A 25448-nucleotide genomic window follows, 5' to 3' on the forward strand; every position below is an offset into this window, starting at 1 on the left:
TCTACCCCCTTCTTTTCTGTAGCTCCCCTTTAAATACTGCTACCCTTTAAAAGTTGCTATTAGGTCACTCTCAGCCTTCTCTTCTCCAGGCTTAAGAGTGCCAGCTGTCAGCCTGTTCTTGTAGGAGAGGTGTTCCATTCTATGGATCATGTTTGTGGCCCTCCTCTGGATGCACTCCAACAGGTCTATGTTTCTCCTGTACTGAGGACTCCACATCCAAACACAGTACTCCAGGTAAGGCCTCACCAGCACAGAGTAGAGGGGCAGGATCACCTCCCCCCCAAGTCTGTCAGCAGGGCTTGCTCAATTCTTTCATCCCCCAGCTTGTATTGGTAATGGTGCTTGCCTTAACCCAGATCTGAGACCTTGCATTTGGATTTGTACTTAAAATCACCCTTTTGAATTTGTACTTAAAATCACCCTTTCGAATTCTACTGATGGAAGCATGAATGTAAAATACTCAAGCAGTCCTATCACACATGTCTAGAGCAAATTCTATGTGCCATGCAAGGAAGACCAAATCTCGGGCAGTGTCAATAGCAGCACTTCAGATTACAAGCATATTTTAACAGCAGGAAACTCAAGATAAAGAAATTTACACTAACAGCCAGCAGATATATCAAAGTCAAAACAGGCTATGAAGTCCAAAGCTATGTAGAGCTAAGAGAGAAATAAAGCTGGACAAGGCAGAAACTAGTTGTCTCTCAAGAGTTTGTGCAGACCCCATGTTTTCACAGTATTTGAGCACTGTGCAATTACTTTGTTATCGAACACAATTGCCCCAAAAAGTATTCTTACACACCTCCTCCCTCAGCTTAAATATGTAAAAGTGGAATAACAGGTACCTACACATAAACCCACATGAAAAATGAGGGGTTGAGTTGTTCTAATCTTTCCTTCCTTTACTACACTAGCTTGGGTCCACACGCTGTTTGCCTAGGAGCTTAATTAAGTCCTGACAGTAACACTTACAGCCCCCATTCACCTCCTCTAGAGGAGGCTGCATAGTATTTTACAGCTGCCTTCAATACATACACAAGTAAATTTGGTTTGTTTTCACTGCTTATGTCAAATAATGAAATTTTATAGCTGTGTTTGCTGCATGTACAGAGAACTGACAATTCCACATTTATAAAACTGAAACTACAAAGCAACACGTGTAACTTACAGATCAAAGATGAAAACCTGGCAAAACAGGAAAACAACAGCAATTACTGTTAAAAATAGAAATACAAACCTAAGAAAATGAAAATGATGCACTGAAAACAACAACTAAATCTACGAGAGCTACCCAGGAGATGGGAGAGGTGAATGAATTTAAGATCAACACTGCAGAAGAGCAACTAAAAACCTGTCATTAGGTAAATATTTTATGCATCATTTCTGGGTAGCGTGATTTTTTTTCCTTATCTTATAGATAGGGACAACCTGAGTAACCACTGCAGTAAAGTGGAAACTTAGATTTCAAGGTTAAATCATAAAGTGACTTGATCTGATTAAAGATGTCAGGAAATATTTTGAAAAAAAAAAAAAAAAGAAAGAAAGAAAGAAAAACAATAAATGGAAAAAAAAAAGCCCCACCAAAAGGCCAAAGGATATTATAAATCTATACTCCAGACACAGAAACTGCCTTGCATGGATTGGAAAAAATACACAATGGCAGAATGATTACATTCTTATGCCACCAGAAGAGAAAACATCAGTGAACACCAAGTACATTCCAGCTACATATTAGCTCACTAAGCTTCCCTCTGCTCCCCAAAGACTACTTACCTAATGTTCTTTCATTTTATTTCATTAGAAGAATCATAAACTGGACTTGATGCCTTCTCTTCAAAAAGACAGTACAGCTATCCAAAGTAGATATTACACATTTTGTAGACTGAAACAACCACAATTGCTTGTGTGCCCAAAACCACACAATGAGACACTGAAGGACAAGAGCCTGGAGATAAGCTGCATGTTCCTCCAAATTTGAAAAAAAATAAAAAAATAGGGAGAGGGAGTTTGGTGGTTATCACCTTATCTGTAATAATAGAGCAACCATCCATACTTCAAAATGATCAGAAGAAATGTACTATACACTGATTCAAGGTCTTATTCAATACAACACAAACTGATAGTCACCCTTCAACAGGCATGCAAAAAACTCCACTGTAGCCATTTTCCCCACACAATGCTTACATTTGCCACATCTCATTCACCTTGGTACAGTTTAGCCAGCATTATATAAATGACTTTCTACCTCAAATGATCTAGCAACTCTACTCACAAACACAACAAATTCCACCCTTCATCAGATTTCAAGCATCTTACCATCTTCTGAGATAATGGAGACAGCTGACATGCACAACTACAGGAAACGATCAAGAACTTTTTGCTGTGACAATCTGAGCTGGAGTCCCTCACAAACCTTCTTGAAAGCACAGCATGCAAAATAACCAGCACAGCAATCCAGTTGAAGCGAGACCTGGCTTGCAAACAAGGAACCTACGTTAAGAATAACAAAACCAAAACACTCTGAGCAACTTCAAGTTTACCAGCAAACAACATATGCATTAAGTAGTAGTATTCACTGCTGCAAAAAGACAGCTGCACAACATCTAGTCTAGGAAAGCTGTGTTGCTATTTAGCACTTGGCATACATAGTACTGTTTGCCACATCAATCCATCATAACTGCAAGGGTGCATAACCGCTGCTTGAAACCGTCACTGACACACATTGACTCAGGTGACCACTGTGAGAAACCCAGCAAAAGCAAAGAGCAACAGGCTTTGTACCACTCGGTATACCAAGTGGGACAGGAACATAAATGGGTGGGCAAAAAGAAATTCACAAAAATCCCCTCTGAGTATGCTGTTCCTGTGCCAGAAAATGCACCAAACACATTCTAGATAGCTGGAATTTGCAGCCTTCTCAAGCCAGAATAGAGGGCATAAGCACATGACACCGTTCAAATGCCCTTAACCAGAAGAATTATTAAAAAAAAATTCAGCTTCCTCACCTGATAAGTACGCAGAAATAACTTGATCAACCCATATTTCAAATGCATTTAAAACCAAAACTCCAAATTAAACAGTTTTTATAAATGTCCTCACAAATCATTGTCCTCAACTGAATCTCCTCTCATTAAATTGTTTGCATTCAGTTTCAAATTTTCCCCTGACATTTAAATGCACATTGACAAGAAGCAATGAAGGTAAAACAATTGAAGATATGAATCTGACACTGCACTAGCTTCTTGTAACTCATCTAGCATATAGCTTAGCGGCTAATAAGGTTTGTTGTATGTTACACAGTTTTCTCTCCTTTAAAAGCACAGCAGCCTATTTGCTTCTGGGGCATGCAGTAAAACTTCTTTCAAGCAGTGCACTGACTAGCACTCCATAAGCTCACACTGTTGCTTTTATGCCATTCCCCATCTCACCAACATCTCATATGGTGCACTTCAATTAGACTTCTGACAAATTTATAATTTATAGATCTGTGATTCACACCATCAGCACAAGGTCAGAAAGAGGTTGCTGTTGTATCTATTGAACAGATTCATGTCAGATCACAAACAATCACTCCAGAAGCAAAATAACAACAGAAAAACAGCCCTCACAAAGTCAATAAGGATAACTTGCCACACTGGGTATTCTCAATAGGTAACATATGTCTATGATAGAATCAAGGTAAGTCCAAATCTCACTGAAGCCTCACCATTCACTTCCATGAAGCCAACATTTTGGTTCTTGATTCAAAGCTCAGTCAAGCAGACTGAAGTCTGCCATCTGACTTCAAAGGGCCCTTTTTCAGTCTACGGATAAGCAGACAAGTTCCCAAAGGATTCCTAAGAGGTTTCCACCACGCACAGTAAAGGAAGCAAAGATGAAAGAAAAGCACACACCTGCAAGCAGAGTAAAATATGTATATCAGACATGTACATAAGCACTAGTAACCACACTGTTTGCAAAGTTACAAAAAGACCTTGGCTTCTGTTATCATCTGAGCGTACAAGTGTTCTAGACAGCTAACTGTAATTTAGATGCATCTAAGAGAAGCACCAGCAGCATGTCTGGGGAATGAGACTCTCCAGATGGCTGTACAGCAGTGAGCTTACCTTGAGTTTCAGATAGTTTTACAAGTTAGGTCACCTTCCCAAATCCAAATATCATCAAATAGCACTAGTGTTAGATGCTGAACAAGAACAGCCAGAAAGAGACTGACACCCCAAAACGCTTGAAGGCAAACATTTAACAAGTAAAATATAGTAAGAGAAGAGCATGTGAATAAAAGCTATGAGTCAAAGAGATGAAAGACATCCTTCAGCTGTAGTTAAAGGTATTCAATCACAGACATCTTCAAGAGTACTTTAAAAGGCTTAAGTCCACAGCCACTTCTACACAGCCTAGATCAAGAAATAAAAATAAAAATAAAAATAAAAATAAAAATAAAAATAAAAATAAAAATAAAAATAAAAACAATAGCTCCTTAAATTGCTATGTTGGAATAAGTCCACAAGTCCAAGTAGCTATACTGCTAACAAGAAGACAAAGACACCATAGCATTGTCTGAGGCTAGCCAGGTGTCCAACCTTTTGGCTTGAGAAAAGAGAAACTGTCTTGGCCGTATGTAGAATATATAATTCAATTAATGTAAATAAGTTAAAAATAATATTTTTTATATATGTTTTATTAAAACTTATACAGCAACAAAAACATGAAACTAGTGGGGTATTTGACCTTGTTTTTGTGAAACTAACAGATCAGTGTCTGGTTCAGTGGAAGTAGTTGCAGTTGTCAGTGACCTGTCATGGTAATCATCTGAAATTTTTGATGAATTATTACTCTTCCTCTGATTCATTCTTGAAAACAGTCACTCACAAATGTACACACTGTCCAAAAGCAGTGACATGAATAAGACGTGATCATGAAGTGAGGAATATTTTTCTTCTGCTGAGATAGGTCTTATAAAAGTCTGGTAAGTAGACACGATCCACTTTTCCTTTGAGCTGAAACTCTGATTGCGACACTATACATTCCATTTAAAAATGTGCATGTAACGAGTTTATGTGAATTGAAAAGAAAAACACAAATATACCAAGAAATTGATGATTTTTTTCAGATTTCTTAAACCTATTCTCAAATTCCTTTACCAGAATGGAAAGCAAGGCTGCACTTGCTTCACTGTTCATACAAGTTTGTTTAGCCAATATATTTAAACGCATGAAATTATTTGCCATAACTTCAGCTTGCCATAATTTAAGTTTCATTTTGAATGTTGGGGGATGAGATGCTGGAGAGGAGCTCTGCAGAGAGGGACCTGGGTGTGCTGGTGGACGACAGGTTGGCCATGAGCCAGCAGTGTGCCCTTGTGGCCAAGAGGGCCAATGGCATCCTGGGGTGCATTAAAAAGAGCATGGCCAGCAGGTCGAGGAAGGTGATCCTCCCCCTCTACTCTGCCCTGGTAAGGCCTCATCTGGAGCACTGCGTCCAGTGCTGGGCTCCCCAGTACAAAAAAGACAGGGATCTCTTGGAAAGAGTCCAGCGGAGGGCCACAAAGATGGTGAAGGGCCTGGAGCATCTCTCCTATGAGGAAAGGCTGAGTGAACTGGGTCTGTTCAGCCTTGAGAAAAGAAGACTGAGAGGGGACCTGATCCAGGCCTATAAATATCTGAGGTGTGGGGGGCAGAATGGCGAGGCCGGACTCTTTTCAGTGGTGAGTGGAGACAGGACAAGGGGAAACGGCCGGAAACTGCAGCATAGGAAGTTCTGCACCAATGTGCGCAAGAACTTCTTTACAGTGAGGTGACGGAGCACTGGAACAGGCTGCCCAGGGAGGTGGTGGAGTCTCCTTCTCTGGAGATGTTCAAGACCTGCCTGGATGCCGACCTGTGCGACCTGCTGTAGGGAACCTGCTTTGGCAGGGGGGTTGGACTCGATGATCTCTGGAGCTCCCTTCCAACACCTAGGATTCTGCGTGATTCTGTGATTCTGTTATTATGGTTTGAAACATAGCACAGACAACTTGATTTTCACTTTGAAGGCACATTTTTAACACATTTAAATGAATATCCATCAAAAAGTCAAATCCATCTAAAAGTGCTACATCTGTGAGCCATTTTCCATCTTCATGTTTTGACACAAATTTTCCTTTTGTTTACATAAAATACTTGATTTCATTTCACAAATCCTAAAATCTTTTTTGCACTTCACCTTAACTTAGCCACCTTCCTTTAGAAAAGTAAATTATGTCCTCAAGACCAGCATCCACACTTTTAACACTGGAACTAGTAGACAGTTGGACTGGATGATCTCGTAGGTCTTTTCTAACCTCGGTGATTCTATTATTCAGTTCCTTGGACTTTGTGAAATTCACAGCTTTAATGACAATTTGCATGACATTATTCATTTTTAAGACTTTCACATAGAAACCTTCTTGACATATGATGCAGTGATATTTCACCAAAAGTGAGTTGCCAGTGGCAATTACTTTGACCTCTATTAATTTTTAGGTCCCTCTCTCTTACCAACAATTGCTAGGACAGCATCAGTAGCTACACCAGAAATCTTGACAAATGTTAAAAAAAACTGCTTTAATGTAATTGTTACTGCTTCATACATGCTGCTTCAGGAGATTTACTTCTGTTTTTCAGTAGCACCAAAACAGTCATTTCTTCAGTGATATTTATCATCAGTACGCCTAATGAAAATGGCAAGTTGAGCCATATCTCTAGCATCAGTACCTTCATCCATCACCAAAGATTAACATTTGAAATTGGTAGCTTTACTCTTCAAATTTCTTTTGATAGATTTTTCTACTTTTCTAGTTCACCTGATGACATTTTGAAGAGACAAACTGGTTTCAGAAAAATCTGCTTTCATTTTGTATTTAATCAGGACAAATATATATGCCACTCTTTCCAAACACTACTCAATAAACACACCATCAGTAAATAGCTCCAATTTTTTTACAATGAGATTTGCTATCGCATAACTAGCTTTTGTGATAGAGTGTTTGAGTTTTAACTTTTTTTTTTTCTAGGATTCTGTTGAGATGGTAGACAAATTTTTCAGCTCCACTATTTTATGTTTGCGAAGCAGTCCTCAATCCACATCAAATTTAGCAGCATGTTTCTGTAGAAAATGTCTTTTCATATTGTAATCTTTGAAAACTGACTCAGTTTCCTTACAAATTAAGCATGGTGCCACATTATTTGTCTTACCAAATAAGTACTCATCTGTCTATTTTTCCTTGAATTCTCTTCCTTAACCCAAGATCTTTCTTTTCCCAGATTTTGTTTTCTACTGAGATGCCATAAAGCAAGGTGAAATACTAGCATCTGCAATCACTGTATTCTTCTCAACAAGCACCTCAAGGACACGTCATGTTTAATATCTATTAATATAATTAATAGACATGATGCAACTGAGTGTGTGCAACTGCCACGAGAGGCAGAATCAGCGCTGAGTTGCACCCTCCTCATGCCCTGGTTCCAGCCCAGTCAGCACTGATCACAAACTGACAGTTGGTTATTGCTGAGCAATAGGGACACAGCCAGGGAAGAGCTGCCACTGTGGTGGTGCAGGGCAGCAGATGGGCTGCATGCAGCCTGCAGCCCATAGGTTGGACATCCTTGGGCTAATCCTCAAGTTTCTTTCTAAGGCATCTGAGAACAATTTAGAATAAAGCACCTCTTTTAAGATTACTCTTTGTATATTTTATGAGCATTGCAATCTTCCAATACGTTGTTTTTAGACACTAATCTTCACAAAGAATCACTGGCTGGAGGGCCAGGCCCAGAGAGTGGGGAATGGAGTTAAATCCAGCCAGAGACTGATCACCGATGGCATTCCCTAGGGGTCAGTCCTCTTCAACACCTTTATTGATGACCTGGATGACGGCACTGAGTGCGCCTTCAGTAAGCATGCGGATGACACCAAGTTGCAGGAAGTGTCAATCAGCCTGGGGGTAGTGAGGTCCTGCAGAGGGATCTGGACAGGCTGGATTGCTGGGCTGAAGCCAACAGGATGAGGTTCAGCAAGGCCAAATGCCAGGTCCTGCACTTTGACCACAACAACCCCAGGCAACACTGCAGGCTTGGGGCAGAGCGGCTGGAAAACTGTATAGAGGAAATGGACCTGGGGCTATCGATTGATGCTGGGCTGAACAGGAGCCAGCAATGTGCCCAGGTGGCCAAGAAGGCCAATGGCATCCTGGCTTGCATCAGGAACGGTGTTGCCAGCAGGAACAGGGAAGTGATTGTCCCCCTTTACTCAGCATCTCCAGTACTGTGTCCAGTTTTGGGCCCTTCGCTGCAAGAAAGACATTGAGGCCCTGGAGTGGGTTCAAAGGAGGCCAACAAAGCTGGTGAGGGGTCTGGAGCACAGGGCTTACGAGGAGTGGCTGAAGGAGCTGGGAATGTTCAGCATGGAGAAGAGGAGGCTCAGGGGAGACCTTACTGCTCTCCATCACTACCTGAAGGGAGGTTGTAGTAAGCTGGGGGTCGGGCTCTTCTCTCGTGTAACTGGTGATAGGACTGGAGGGAATGGCTTCAAGCTGCTCCAGGGGAGATTTAGGCTGGAAATACTACTTGTTTGAATGAGTGGTCAGGTAGTGGAATGGGCTGCTCTGGGAGGTGGTGCAGTCACTGACTTCGGATGTGCTCAAGGAACGTTTGGATTTTGTGTTGAGGGACATGGTCTAGTGAGAACTATTGGTGATAGGTGGGTGGTTGGACTGGATGATCTTTTAGGTCTTTCCCAACCTTGGTGATTCTGCGATTCTGTGAAAATGGCCAAGTTTGGAAGACAGCCGTCCCTGCTCAAAGAGGGCCAATTGAACCAGTTGCTTGAAATCTTACCAGGACAGGTTTTGAATATTTACATAAGCAAATTACACCCAACTATGAATGACCGTAAATTATTAGCTCTGCATCAATTCATAATTAAGTGAAATATTCAAGAGTCTGTAGTGCTTTAAAAGCTCATTAAGAAAGGTCATCTGGTTACAAAACTGAAGTAGCTGTTCATAACACACTTTCACCACTGAGTTATAGTATACATATACTGTCATAACAATAAGACAAGTGCTGTCATATCAGAGCATTTTCTCACTACCAAAAATACAACTTTCCACAAGCCTTACTTTCACCCCAGCTTTGTGTCTCTCTCTGCATAGCTCTGAAGTTTTTAAATCACCTCAGCCAACAAAGTGAAGCACAAACATCAGCCATCAACCTCACCACACATAATAAATTTGCTTTCAGACCACAGAAAACTCCTCCTCACAGCTGTTCGAAGTATCTAAACCTTGAAACAAAAAAGGCCCAACTGTCCTTGATCACGTTATTTCCTGGGAAGAATGGCCATTAATGCCCTCACTCTCCTCTACACTTAGGCTTCATGCATGTTTATGATAGGCATGGCTTGAAACTTGAGATGCAAAACCTTGTCAAGAAAGGAAACAGAAATGGGCTTAACATGCAGCTAATGGTGGACTCAGCTTAGTATTTGACAACAAGCAAAGAGAACAACATTTTGAAGAACAGGGCTTGAAAGCTGTGATAACAAAAGTTAACAGTACACCTACTTTGGTTTGATGAAAATTATGATATTTGTTGTATGCTCTTAAAATATCAGCATGGGATGAAAAGCCTCAAAAGTCTTCAGTAGAGTAGGATGTATGGGAGGTTTAGCTTTTAGTTAATCCTGCAGTGCCTACTCACAACAGATGTTTTTATTCATAGTAAGACACGAGACAACACTTAGACATGAAGACTAGACCACTCATTAAATCGTTTTACACGTGTTTTAACTGAAAGCTGGGCAGATTTTTTGTTGTTAAATCAGATTAGGTACAAGTAATGACAAAAAAGAAGAGTATATATGTAGTTTACCTCAGTAAGAACATAGAGACAGCTAATTCCTATTTTTATTTTACTTAATACTTCAATGTTGTGTAAAATAAACAAATGAAATAATAATAAAAAAAAGAACAATTGCTTTTTTGCAACTCCTCCAAGCTGAAGCCTTTGAACTTTTGTGCTCTTTTTAAAGTGACACAAAAGACATGTCTCTACACAGCAAAAATTCCTTGCTGCAATAAATTAAAAACATTTTAAAAAGACAATTTGCCTTTCTTCTTCCTAACCACCCTCACTTGATGGTGCTCAGTTTGGGTACTTGAGTTCGTAATGAAATGTCAATTAAACTGGCTAGTTTCACATTCTAACACAATGTTGCATATTGCTACTCCATTGAAACCTTTTTTTTTTTTTTTTTTTTTTTTTTTTTTTTTTTTTTTTTTTTTTTTAAATGGGAATTTTTCACTTCATTTCCACAAAGGTTTTATACATGCTCTTTTTAATGGCTATTCCAGTCATCCTGAAATGAGCAGAACACAGCTGCAAAGCATTTAGCTGGTCATGCACTGCCCAGATGAGCAGGGCAGATCAGTATTGGAGACCAATCAACATTTCTTTTCTCAAAGCCTCTATCCCTTGCTCCAGCTCTAAACAGGAGAGAGAGAAGGAGGGAGAAACCTGAAATGAAATCGAGAGATCCAGGTAGACTCAATAGATCCAGACGTAGCCTGGGAAAGGAGACACTTTGCCCTTGCTATTTTTACAGGAGAATCACTAGCACCATGTCACTAAGTGCTGCTAAGAATATGACTCCAGGGCCAAAAATAATGGGAGATTTTTTTTCCACAACCTGGGGCACAAGCATGGGTGGAGGTGAAAGTCAAAAGGAAAGCAGTGAAGAAAATGTATGTCATTTACTTCAGAAGAAATTATGATACATAACACAGTTGTGGAAAGCAGAGCGCAGATGAGCATGATGCACTACCAACAGGACAGAGAAATAAAAAGAACTACCAACAGGACAGAGAAATGAAAAGCAGATGGGTGACGCCAGTCCTGCAGATTTGATCTGATACTCCTTTAGCCCCAGAGCTAAAGTGGATTTATCAGTGGTATTTGCCATACAAAAACATCATGAGGCTAGGTGATCAGGATTGCAACTGTACATGATCAGCCCAACCTGAGTGAACAATGAATACTTAACAGACAAAGGAACAGAACCAAAGCAATTACGAATTTGTAACTGATGAGACATTTTGCTATGGACTGAAAAAGCTCATCTGGGAACCCAACTAAAACATTTTCTACTACACTCCAGACTGTAATCTGGAATAACTTTTTATTCAAAGCTAGCCAACTCCAAATCATGTTCTACCATAATTTCTAACACACAATACAGCTCTCACTTGACCTATTCCCTTTTCTTTCTGTCCCAGTCAAAAGACACTACATGATGGTAAGATGTTCATATTGAGCCTAATGCAACAGAGAGCATGTTTTACTCTGTATACAGAAGGACTCAAGTGCATTTGAATTCTTTTCTGCACAAACACTTAAGCTGTCTTTGGGAGAGCAGGCTCTCTAGTGCAGAACTGTATGCTGTCCAGAACAGAAGACATGAAGACAAACAGTTCCCAAGCTGAAAATGTGGTGGAGGGTTGAGCTGTTAACTCCACACAGAGAAACACAAAAGCAGGAGTCACTACAAGAGAGACAGAAGGACAAAACTTCTCTTTCCAAGAGGAGGTGGTTGAGAATTTCCTATACAACCCCCAAATTAAGGCTCAACCTACATACTGTATAGTGGACTCCCAGGACACCTAGACAAATCACAGAATACAAAATGTCAGGGATTGGAAGGGACCTCGAAAGATCATGTCGTTCAATCCCCCTGCCAGAGCCAGAACAACTAGATCAGGTCACACAGGTTTTGAGTGTCTCCAGAGAAGGAGACCCCACAACCTCCCTGGGCAACCTGTTCTGGTGCTCTGTTACCTTACTATGGAAGAAGTTTTTTTCATATTGATGTGGAACCTCCAGCTTGCTTCTACTGTCCCCTGCCCTACCATTGGATGTCACTGAGAAGAGTCTGGTTCCATCCTCCTGACACTCAATCTTTACATATGTATTTATAAACATTAATGCGATGACCCCTTAGTGTCCTCCTCTCCAAGCTAAAGAGACCCAGCTCCCTCAGCCTCTCCTCATAAGGGAGATGCTCAACTCCCTTAATCATCTTTGTAGCTCTGCACTGGACTCTCTCAAACAATCTTTTTTCTTCTTGAACTTGAACTGAGAGGCCCCGAACTCAATGCAGTATTCCGGATGCAGTCTCACCAAGGCAGAGTAGAGGGGGAGGAGAACCTCTGTTGATGTACTAACTACTCCCCTTCTAATACACCCCAGGATGCCATTGGCCTTCTTGGCAAGGAGGGCACAGTGCTGGCTTGTGGTCATCCTCCTGTCCACCGGGACTCCCAAGTCCCTTTCCTCCATGCAGCTCTCCAACAGGTCAGATCCCAAGCTATACTCTTACCCGGGGTTGTTCTTGCTCAGATACAAGGCTCTACACTTGCAAAAGCAAGTTTCAGAAGTTTATTTTCTAAACAGCTGGGAAGAATGATCAGAAAGGACTACTATTCCATTTTTTAGTCAGAGAGAATTCTGCATGCCTTCTTTTTTTTTTTTTTTTTTTTTTTTTTTAAGTCACAATTACCTCAACTGGAGGTAGCACATGTTCACAGGGTGGATACTGCAGTTCTCAACAATCTCATCTTCCTTTTTAGGATACTTGTAGTGCTCAGAGGGTAAAAGAATGTAAGAACTGTTTAAAAATAATAGAGCAGAATCTCATTTAAAGTTTCCCCACCCAAATTTTGTTCTCCCACACACTCACTCCAGAGCACATGGGAACACAATGATTTCAGTGGAATGTATTACTGTAATCTTTCAGTTCCAGACCCCCAGAAAGCATTTTATACCTCAAAAATTGTTGAATAGGAATCTACTAGTTAAAACATTAAGCATTAAAAAAGTGCCAAGCCTTAATTAGCATAACCTCTAGGTTAAGACTTGGAGATTTTACACAGCAATGCACCTAACTGCCTCATCATTTTGAGATTTATGGAAAAATCACTACACTAGAGGTCAAAAAGAAGAAATTTCCATAAGAAAACTTTTCCTCCCAACACTAGATAGCACAACAAATAGGCATTTAGGGAAATGCCAGAAGTTTGAGCTGGCAATTAGCACTGGGAAATCCCAGCCTCTCTTGCCTCTGCTTCTGACAATAGCTAATTTTTGTGCTCAATCTCACAGTCAATTTTTAAAATTTCAAGAAATTCTGATGATTTAATTCTTCACTATTAAAAGCATTCAGAAATACATACCAATTCTAATTTTCCTCTTGCTCAGTCAACAGCCTAGCAATAAGTAGAAAATTAGTCAGCTGTCAAATTGAAAGAAATCGGTTCCTGATGGTCTTCAGTATTCCCAGAATACGGTCCTAAAACTTTTCAGTTGTTTTCCTACGTATATAGGTTAGGAGTGAAATCAATCCAGCCCCAATCAAATTTCACACTTTTTTTTTCCTTGAGGGCTTATGAACACAGTTAAGAATAAATCACTTAAGGAAATCACTTCGGTTCCTACAATATCTTAGTGTCAAAGTAGATACTTAAATGTATTTAAGTGTCTAAAAATGTAGATGAGTATCTTGTCATATTTAAGAAACAGACAAAACATGTTTAGACAGGTTTGATATGTTTGTACATTTGAAAATCTACTTGACCCTCATCTGCCTTTTGCAGATTCTAGTTGTTTTTGAAGTCAGGCCACAAACTATTATTACTTAAGATGTTAAAATCACAAATGTTAAATACAATTATGAGGACCAATCAGATGGGTAGCACTAGATTTAATTGGATTATTTCACATTCTACTTCTCTGAGCAGAAACACTGAAGAACTTCAGTCTTAATCCTTAGAGACAAGTATTCTCCAATGTGTGATATTCCTACAGACAGCCTACTCCTCCAGACAAAATTCTACTGATAGTCTGTAAATAAATGTAAGTTCTCAAGTGATAGCTCCTGCTCATATCACACCACTTTTTCTAAGTGTTACATATAATAGGCGTCTTGCAACAATTCAGTCTGCTTTTAGATGCTACCAACAGTAGATTTTAGTTTGACAATCAGGAGCAAACAAGCGAAGAAACAGAGGAAAAAATATAGGTCCTTGGACAGAAAAATAGCCTTATTCTTCATCAAGATGCAAGTGCAATTTCTATCATTTTGTCTACAGATATTTCAAGTATTCATTACTTACTTTCTAGTCTCAGTATTTACTCCAATTAGGTATCCTGTTCAGATTTTTAGACTACATACATTCTTCTGTAATGATATATCATACTTCAAAAAATTCATTTATGACAGAGCACAGAGATTTATCTCACTGCTCCACTTCAAATACACATATTCACATGGCAACAGTCATCCCTAGGAAGGATTTTACTGCAGCTAAATGTGTCAAGGAAAGAAAAGACTCCCTGGTTAACAGAGCTGCCTACACACAGAGAGATAGTGAATCAGGTAAGGTACAGGGAAGCTGAGTAGCAAAAACATGAATCACAAAGCCAGAAGATTAGCCTTGCTCCCCTCCTTCAGATGTCAACTATACCAATTTTGATAAATTTCAGAATTTCCAGCACTATATATTTGCATGTTTCTGTAACTCCACTGCTAGCATGCCCAGCCCAGAGCTTTTCATGCCAGAAATCTGAAGGTGTGATCTGACAACACAGCTAAGCCATGAAAACAGCTGCAGAAAGAGAAGTACTGCTGCTCCTCCCCAATTTCACCATTCCTCTCAAGGCTGGCCTACAGTGAGACACAACAGGCAGTTAAACAGCTAGATCAGCTAAAACCAACTCCACAAAGTAATTTTCCATCACTTTATGATCCTGAACTGACTTACTGAGTCTCTCATTGAGAGTCAGGTATCCTTAAAACCAGATGGGCAGAGACAATAGAAGAGGGAGCAGGGCTGGCTCTTCTAAAGCTTCAAGAATGGTGTAGACACAGCACATAACAAAGCTCTGCAGCAGGGAGACAGCTAATACATGCATGAATACCAGCAGGTATGCCCATTTTCAATTCACTCACTTCAAAACAGCCTAGAGAATTTTAATGCATCACTGAATTTGCCTACTCAATCTTCATTTTAGAATACAGTTTTATGTTATCAGCTGGAGAATTGTTTGACTAACCCCTGTCTCCCACACATACCTTGAAGACTTATTCCTACTCCTCCCCTTCTTCCTATTTATTTAATGCAAACAAGCGAGGCTAAAAGGAAAGGTACCATTCCCTCTGCCAAGACATTTCCAGTTCTAACTATTAAGACATTAAAGACTTCTTCCAGAATGAGAAAGAGCCCCTCTATCCCTGCTGACTTTCCTCTTATCCTGAAAGCATTTACCACATTTTATAAATTGAGATACAAATAAGAATAATTCCTATTAGAACTACCTCCTCCTCTTCCTTAATTATAACTATGAGAAGCATATGGAAATAAAAAGAAGGATAATTTTCCTTGGTTATCATGCACAAAACACACAACAGCCCCAATTGACTGCTTTGAATTATGCCCTTAAGGTTTGGCTTCAACACAGAGAAAATCAGACCCTCTTGAGTTTATACTGCTGTGCTCTTAGAGCTACCTATCTAACCATTAGGTATCTGAAAAATCTTTTGTGGTCAACTTTGCAACTTTGTCTCACGATGGTAGAGAGAAGTAGTACCAAAACAGCAATTACTTTGAGACCTCCCCTGGTGTTGGGGGAAAAGGTGGGGATTAAAGAGACAAGGCCAGGTGAGTAAGGAGTAAGAGAAACAGTTGAATAACAGTGGGTAGACCAGCTACAGCAAGACCTAGTTGCATAATATGCATGTCACTTAGCCTTTGCTTTAGAGCAGCAGTGCAGCCAACCAGCATAAAAGTGTGAATGAAGTCATCCTAACACACAGGCACACCTAATTTCCATAATACCAAGTATGTCCCTACATTAGCAAAGGGACTTCTCTCATTACTCAAGCAGATGCTTAAAGGAAGTTATAACTACTGTTAGGTGAACTGAAACACTGATTGCTGCTACTCATCACAATGGCAACAACTTTTGACCACCAAATAATCGACTGTAGACTGAGAGGCATATTCAGTTAGATGAGACACCAAAGACTCGTGACGTGTTCATTTGCTGCAAAGCAGCACAAGATGCTGCACCACCATCTGAGTTGGCTTGGTCACCAGCAGAGGTAAAAGGTGCCTGAAAGTTAAGTGTTTTGCCCTGCTCCCAAAGATTAGTTGACATATTAAGCTTGGCTACAAAGTTGGTCCTTTTAGGAAGAACTCTTGCTTATCTGAAGGAGTAGATTATCCAACAGTGCTACAATTAGGATGCCAGTACAACAGCTGCCAGCAACAAATACTAACTTGCAGCTCAGTGACTTGGTAAGTGGTAATCATATCTACATATCACACTGCAACAGCACCTGTTTCTTCTTCATAGCTACTGAAGGGCATTACAAGCTGAGCTGAGATCACTAGAACAGAGAGATCACTGGAACAGAGCACTACAAGACCACCTTTGCACCAAAGAACAGCTTGGACTGCTCCTGACTTCAGTGTGTGGTGATTTTCCTAAATACCAATCTCCCTAAAGCTCCACTTTTAAACCTTATGAATCATTGCCGTACACAGCTGCTCTAGAATTCTGTGGTAATATGGAAAAAAAAAAAAAAAACAAAAAAAACCACAAAACGAAACAATACATCCTTTCCTTCCACAACTTATCTGCTGCTCTGAAAGATAAAACATCACATTCTTCACGAATATTTGTTACAAATTCTATGTAAGATCTTGAAAATCATTTATTTCATTGGCTGCACACTGCACTGTTACATGAGCATCAACCTGAGTATACAGCAAGGTGTTGGAAAGAGTAGCAGGAGGAAGACAAGGACAGAACTGAACAATAGCAGTCTCACTGACCCAAAGGATCACACGGTTCAACTTCAAGCTTTGGTCACTACTGATACTATCATTTAACAATATACAACATGTGATGTGCCCACTACTGTTTCACATTTATGTTTGCTGTCCTCACTGATCAAGTCTTGCATCCACTCTTCCTGTCACACTGGGATTGATAAACCCCATCTTGCCCTAATTGCACAGCTGATTCTTGTACTCTTGCTGACAAAAAAAAACCTGCCACAGGATAAGGAGACCTTTTGTTACATGCTCAAACATCAAACTGATAAGAATGGTTTTATACTCAGACTGAAATACAATTGGGCAGTAAAGTCCTCATAACTAGGTTTAATCCTGCACCTGGGAAAAGTTCCAATCTGCAAATGAGCACAATCTAAGAGAAATTTTGCAGGCCCCATGCATATATGCTTGATTTGGTTATTCTAAGAAGGAAATAAGGTAGTGAAATACTTTACACAGCATAGAGCTGTATTTCAAAACAGCCTAATATGTACAATACTCAGCTCATGCCTTTGTGCTTGGAAAAAGTTGCTCCTCTCTGTAATTCATTAACTTGCAACCTTATCAAGGTGGGAGTGAAGAACTTGTTTCCAGCATGGAAACCAGCAATCAAACTCAGTAGAAATACTTACGTCACTCTTCCTGAACTTTGCTTTTAAGCTCTTCATCCTGGTTACATTCAGTCTTCGAAACCTTTGAGAAGTTTGTTTTGTTTTTTTCTTCTTCAATATCTAAGGGGAAAAAAAAAAAAAAAAAAAAGATTCCAACTTGATATCGTTCAGCTCACAGGCAGACAAATCTGAATTTACACACATATATTACCCTTCAAAGGCTTAGCCCTCAAGCTCTAACAAAGATTAACAACCCGCTAAGAGACATGTTTCGTATTTCCAAACTTAAAAGCAAGCCTAAATCTGACCACAGAAAAACAGGTGGAGCCTTCAGCAAAAACTCAAATGTGTGTCACATAATACTAGCTACCTCTTGCTACAAGCAGATCTGACATGTTCGTACACGTAGCACCTCTCTGCTCACAGTCTATTTTAATATTAACATCTAGACAGCCATTTGTAAAATGGTAAAAGCAGAAAGATGGATGTTGAGGCATTCAACTGAAGTTTCACTATCCTACAACTATACTGTAATAGCTAGAAGTACTACGTGTACACATTTAACCACTAATTCAAAACTAACATGTAAACCATGCATCACACATCCTAGTACAGCTCAACACAATATAACAGATGGAACCATTTAAGCAAGAAGAGGATTAATCACCGGAAGAATACTTTTATGCTCCTCCTGTAATAAACCCTACGTGCATGTAAGAAAAACTTCTTCACCACGAGGAATCCAGAGAACAGACATCCAGAGAGGCTGCAGAGCCTCCTTTTCTGAAAATATTCAAACCCTACCTAGATGCTCTTCTGTGCAGTGTACTCTACAAGGCCTGCTTTAGCAGGGGCTGGACCAGATGATATCCTGAGGTCCCTCCCAACTCCTACAATTCTGAAATTCTGTGCAATTTTGCATTTGAGAAATCACAACTGTTTTCAATTTGAGGATGCACTTTCACAAGCAAGCCAAGTTTTTCCTCTATCCCTTTCAAATGAAAAAAAGCAGCAGTTAAGCAAACACATAAAACCAACATTATTACAGATAAGCCGCAAGATTTTATAGGGAAGCAAGGAATCTATACTAGAGCAAATTTTTCTAAGGAATCACAGAATAACCAAGGTTGGAAAAGACCTCCAAGATCATTCAGTCCAACTGTCCACCTACCACAGTGCATCCCACTAAACAATGACACTTAGTACCACATCTAAATGTTCTACGAACACTGCCAGGTACAGTGATTCAACCACTGCCCCAGGCAGCCCAATCCAGCACCTGACCACTCTCTTGGAGAAGAACCTAATGTCTATCCTGAACTTCCCCAGCTCCTGGGAAACTGTAATATGTAACAATCCAAGGTAAATGTGAACGGTGAGAGACACAAAGTAGCAGGGCAATGTGTTTATTCCTAGACCACAGTAGAAAAACTTTATGGAAGAGAAATATACTTCAGGACAAGAAAAGGACATCTATACAAAAAATGTCCCGGCTTCCTAGTTTCACAGTATGCTCACTGGAAGAGCCAATTTGTCTATCTCATCTACAAAGGTTAGCAGCTGTACAGAAATTTTGCTGAAGGAAGAGTTTAAAGTAAAGGGTGTTCAGCTGTACAAACTTCCTCCCTCCACCTTCGAGAAAAAAAAGAAAAAAAGAGAAAAGTATTATGAGTCTAACTGATAAATAACTAAAAAAGAGGACTACAGCACAAATTCTAATAGGTCATGGTGGGTCACTGGTGTTTTGCATCCTTCTTCAGAAACCTTTAATTGCAGTTTGATAAGGAAAGTGAATTCCAGTTATTTCATAAGAGAAAGTCCCTTACTGTTATGAAAACATGCTGCTACATTCTACATGCTCCCTTAACTATGAGAGGTTTTAAAATGAAACTTCATTGTTCACTCTTGGTAAAGTACATGAAAACACTTCCACAAAGCACAGCACTGAGAACCATTCAGGAAGAAGAATTAACACTAAGTAAACATGTAATTTAGCTCAACCTCGTATTTAATTGACAGCCATTTAAGACACACACAAGCACATTTCTTAAAAAAACAACAACAACAACAAGAAACTACCAAACAAAAAATCCCACGTACTACATATACACAAATAGGTTTCCCACAGAACACAGACCTCAACAGGTAATTTTGATGGAGTAATTCTGTAGGCTGTTAAAACATTATTAACTCTAATTATATGACTCTGAGTCTAATTAAATAATCATTCTAAAGTACCTTTAGATTCCTAACTGCTTCCATGTATATGAAAGTGTATTACTGTGAGCTCTTGCTTTTCATCTCAAGGTATGAGAATAAGGAAAATTAAATAGCAGCATTTTGTCTAATTCTTTATGATGGAAAAGAGCAGCAAAAAATTTGTCAGAGCTTTTCAAACCCTGGATTGACTATTCCTTAGCTTTTTCCTGGGCTGAACAAATCTGCTACACCTATTCAAATTTTGAAGGAAGTGTGAAACTATAAAACAGCTGTCATGACTCGTACTGGAAATGCGCCTGAACCCCAGCAAGAGCCCAATAATTTCTTAACTCATTCTCTAGTACCACCAAGGATTATGGGCATCACAAAGACTGGAAATAGCACAGTACAGACAAGACAAATGACATTAGTTAGCTGGCCTTCTTTAAATATACAGCGGAATATCTTTAGGGGAAAGAAGATTGAGAGGGACTTCAAAAGCCGAGAAACATCAGGCAATATCCAACAAAACTCACACTTACAAGGTCTTTTTAAAAGTTAAACTTAACTGCCTTAAAAAATAAAAAAAAAAAAAAAAATTAAATTAAGATTAATTACACCATTTAATAAAATAGAACCAAACACTTTGCACTGGGAATCAATAACAGATCTCTTATCACATGCATATTGTCAGATGACTGTCTGCTATAAGCTGTCTTTCCCCTTCTCACCCCCTCACCACTTCTTTCTCCTATGAACAGAATATTTGTTATAGCTTCCATGGAAGTGAAGTACTCAACTTCAGGGTGATAAGAGAGATGGTAACTCCTTATAGACGCAAAGCTGAATTCTTTCTGAGAGAAACCTGTAGCAGTCCAATTAACAAGCTTTGCAAGCACTCCTGGAATGCTGTTTTCCCCCCCATCTTGAAATAGGAAGAAATTAGGTGAGTTGTGATACCATCAGAAGCCAACTTATTTTTTCCTCACAAGTTACTTCACTTCTTCTGTGAGTGCACTCTATACACTGAATTTGAAAATGAAATCCACAGAGTAATTATAGAAGCATGGAAAAGCACACACAAAAAAACCATATTTCTGAGTTCAGAGCATGTTACATCTGTATTTATTTTCTGTAAAAGATAGTTAAACACAAACATTATGATTACAGCTTTTGTATCACAACCCTTCAGCTGTAGAGATAAAAACCCACAAAGCAGTGATGGCTGTCTTTTCTTGGCACTGCTTGAAGGAGGAAGTCACCTCTCAAAGGGTGTAATTATTGGAATTGATGCAAAAAGAGGTCAGCATCCTGATTCAGCAGAGCTTTATGACAACTGCTCATTTGCCAGAGGGGGAATAAAGGCAGCACCGTTAATAAACTCCTTTTTTACAAGACAGGAAACGACAACTAGAAATGCACTAGGGAGAATCAAGACACTTCAAAACTATTTCTGCAATGAATCACAGCTATTAACAAGAAGCAAGTTTTACCTATTGTGGCATTTCTCCCTTTTCAAAATAACTGTGGTAATAAATGCTGTCATTTTGTAGCTGCAGCAAGTTAACAGTACAGAACTGCTTAACTCCAGAGACTCTCTACAGCTAACGCTGATCACATGCTGTCAACCATTATCTCTAAAATTAAATATCTTCTATCTCATCTTCCTTTGGCTTAATAACGGGAAACAGTTCTCAGGAGCACAAGTCACAGAAAACATCCTTAGGTTGATGGCAAACCTATCTAGTGAAAAAATAAGAGATATTAATGCAGTAGTATTCAGCCTCAATAATTTCATTGTTTTAATATACAGCACCATCTTCAAGTTCAAATGTAGGAATCAGACTAAGATAATCTTCCACACTGATTTACAGTAAGATTTTGGCAAACCACAATAAACAACTGTATTGACATTGTTGGTTTTTTTCCTTTCATCACTTTGCTGCAAAATCTGAGCAAGGTCTTCTACACGATATGGACGCTAGTCAACACACTGAAAGGCCAAATATTCAGCGATGTAACAGTAAAACAGCCTTAGGGATATGCAGTGCACACTGTTCATGGCAATGACTGCTACCCTTTAATGATTAGTGCATGCTGAATTTAATTATTTTTAAGTGTTAAAGGACATGCATCTCTTTCAGAACACACTGGTAAGCTTCCATCTCAAAATGTTCTCTTGCAGCAAAGCATTGTTTATAATGTCAGCCGATTTCCTGATTCACTCCCAAAAATTCCAGATTTTTTTTTCCAGTTTATGTGGCTACAGACTAGAGATTCCAAGCAAGATCTGGCAACACTCAGGTAAAACGATACATACAAAAAAAAAAACATCTAGAAAAGTACCAACATGCTATGTATTTACATCTCCTTTGTGTGAATGTAACAACTCTCAAAAGAGAAAATAAGATGTCTCAGAAGTCACTTCAACTACAGCAAAACAACATCGTTTGTTCTCTGAATAATCATTATCTTTCTGCACAATCCCTGCTGTGACCCAGGAGAACAAACCTTTGAAGCAGTCAGCTCTTCAGGGCTGCCAGAAGCATCCTCAACTCTAGCATTTCTGCCACTGCCCATCTTCAGTACCTACTTGTCAAATACATCACATGCCTGAGCTCCCTTGACATACAAACCTGTACCAAGAACATGTCAAAACACAAGCTTCTCCAAAGCCGCTGGAACACCTGAAGGCATGAGCAGCTACCTAGACTCTCCAGTTGTTTGCATGTGAACACAAGTAAATCCATGGTGTCCTAAAACTAAATAAATTTTTAAAATCCACTTAGCACTCCATCTATGACTACCATCTAATTACCATCCAGCTGAGCACATTCCTTTACCTCTCATCCCAAAGCAGAGAAGCATACACAATCAGATCAAAAGCTACAGGAAAATTTCCGCAGTCTTCATCAACACAACTCAGTTTTTCCATTTTGAGTAATCTATCTCATTCTTCCTTTCATAGGAAAAAACAAATGGAATTTAATGTCACCTATAAAGACAAATAATTCTTGGCTTGGTTAATCTGCTATTACTTATCAATGAAAACACACTAAAAAAATGCACTGAGAAGCCCAAATACAACACAAAAATGGGAGTGATTTATAGACCGTTAATCCCATGCAGAACAGAATCAGACATCAGAGATAGCGGGAGCCTTGGGTAACTTAGTACAATCCCTCAATCTGCTCACAAATCACTGGCAAGGATGTGCTGAACTGTACAAATTTAAGCATTTGAGCCCAGAAGTTAAGAACTCTACAGATACTGCATCACTAACAAATGTAGTTATCTCTTTTCTTCAGAATGCTTTGCCTCAGCTTTCTACTCTTACACATCCTCTACGTTCAAAATCTGAAATATTTTACTTCATTTTTTAAAGGCTGCAGCTAAAGTCATACCAGTCTCTGTGGACATTACACAACTAATACAAACCAATACCCAACTGTCCATCCAGGATATGTGCAATTTGTTAAACTGTGTTTTCTCCTAGGGGAAAGTTTACACGAACAAGGCCTTATACATTGTTAATTATAGAGAAGATTAGAGAAAACTCAAAATGTGACACAGCTCTGACTTGTTCATTTGACATACTGGACAGAACTCAGGCAGAACTGTATCTCAAGTGAAGTCCAAGCACATCTGTCATTCAAATCATTGTGCTACAGCTTTACACCGTTCTTACTCCAGTTCCTTTGTCTTAAAGTATCTGTCAACAGTGAGCTCACAGCGAGGCAAGACTTACTGCATAAACTAGGACACACCACTACCTTTCTCTGCTTTGAATTTCCACATTCCCAAACTAAAAAGTTCCCCCACACCATGTGTCACCCCATTTTGAGACCATATTCCTTTGGTTCATCATACATAAGATGCACTGCAGATCTGAAAGCTTTTCCCATGTTCAATATTCAGTCCAACAGGACTAGACAGGAATTGAAGCATACAAACTGAAATAGAGAAAAAAAGATGCAGAGTTCCACTTTGCAAACATCAGTTATTTAAATGAGAAATCCAAGAAGATAACAACCAGAGATTGTTTATACTTCCTAATATTCTGCATTATTCAACGAACTGCACTTCAGAATCAACAAACGTGAGAACTTGTTGAGATGCAATCTTCAGTGTGAAAAGAAACAACTGCATCAATTTATAGACAAGTACTCTGAAATAGCCTAACACAGAACAGCCTTGTACTAGGGCAGGAGCTAAGAAGAACACTGATTCAGATTACCAAAAACACCTGCCAACTCCGCTCCCATTAACTAAGCCCTTACACTGCTGAAAAGCCTTGAAAGAATACTCCACTGAAAACCTCTCTAGTCTAGAAATACTTTCAGAGATGGTGCTAATAACACAACTACTCTATTCACCTTCCAAGTTCTTGGGAGGGAAAACATTTTAGCTGATCAAAGTGCATTACATTTTTAAACATTATCTGAAAATGAAAGGGAATTGGATGTGTTTAGAAACCAAAAATTAAGCACATCCACACTTCATAAAAGGTATTAGAAACTGAGATTTCTTCTACCCTGGAAGACATCAGTCATATAAACGAGTAGAACTTCAGCAAGATCAGCATCCACATCTTAGTGATAATGGAATCAATTTTATCTGATTTTATTTAGACTGTTGAAAATCATGTTCAGTACTAACACTAGGTACTGGACAGACTGTGGAGAAGGAGCAACATGTAGGATACTTTTCCCATGCTTCAGAGACCTATGAACATCTAGAGGGATCTTAAAGATACCCTGGTGGGAATTCAGACAAGACCTTGTATACCAGGTTCTAAGAAAGCATTTGAGTGCCAAATTTCCCACAGACACCTCAAGGCATCCCAGTGCCTCTGGTAGTTCAAATGCAAGGCACTGTTTCTGCATGCCCACCAGCAATAGCTCCCAGTAGCTTCCTGAGCCTCAGCAGTTATGGGGAAAGAAACTGGAACATCAACTTCCTACAGTCATAGAAAGACTTGCAAAGAAGTTTTCTCTTTGTAATGACTGGACAAACTTGGCTCTTATCTTTACCAATACTCTATAGATTCAGGTGAAAAAAAAACAAAAACCAACAGAAAAAGTCACATATCTTATATTTTGAAGGTACAAAATAAAAAAGAGACTAAGACAGCTTTCAAAAATACGTTTATGTTACTACAACACTCATCTGCTCTATAGAAGAAGGCCTTGAGTGGACATCTAAGATGTTCCAGACAAATGCACTAATCATTAGGCTGCCAACACTGCCCTAATGAAGCAATCACACGAAACGTGGGGCCACCAAGACAATGAGGAGGCTGAAGTACCCCTCCTGCAAGGCTGAGCAAGCTGGGACTGTTCAGCCTGGAGGAGATTCAGGGAAGTTCTTATCAACACCTATTAACATCTGAAGGGAGGATGCAAAGAAGACAGAACCAGACTCTTTTCAGTAGTGCCCAATTCCAAGACAAGAGACAATGGACACAAGCTGGAACACATAAGGTTCTTTCTGATCAGGAAGCATTCCCGTACTGTGCAAGTGACAGAGCACTGGCACAGATTGTCTGGAGAGGTTGTGGAGCACCCCCTTTGGAGATCTGCAGAAGCTTCCTGGGTATGGCCCTACGCACCCTGCTGAGTGCACCTGAGTGTCCCTTTTTAAGCACAGGTCAGGCCACGTGGACCCAGAGGTCCCTTCTCACCTCTATGACTCATGGATTCTGTGACCACTACCATCATCTCAGGGTGTTA

The 25448-nt window shown here is 39.6% G+C and overlaps 1 protein-coding gene across 4 annotated transcripts in view; it reads right to left on the reverse strand.

Moving 5' to 3' along the window:
• The window catches only part of RAI14 (retinoic acid induced 14), a 96615-nt gene that overhangs the window by 68818 nt on the left and 2349 nt on the right, over positions 1-25448 (reverse strand). For all 4 annotated transcript variants that reach the window (XM_042825628.1, XM_042825627.1, XM_042825625.1 and 1 more), the window contains exon 2: positions 17539-17637. In XM_042825628.1, the coding sequence (XP_042681562.1) occupies positions 17539-17574 (36 nt within the window). In that variant the 5' untranslated portion in view covers positions 17575-17637. The remainder of the gene's footprint in view (positions 1-17538; positions 17638-25448) is intronic.

This window comes from Centrocercus urophasianus, unplaced genomic scaffold (genome assembly GCF_019232065.1).
Source record: "Centrocercus urophasianus isolate 14NV4802_14NV808 unplaced genomic scaffold, USGS_Curo_1.0 seq_25, whole genome shotgun sequence".
Taxonomy (NCBI): domain Eukaryota; kingdom Metazoa; phylum Chordata; class Aves; order Galliformes; family Phasianidae; genus Centrocercus; species Centrocercus urophasianus.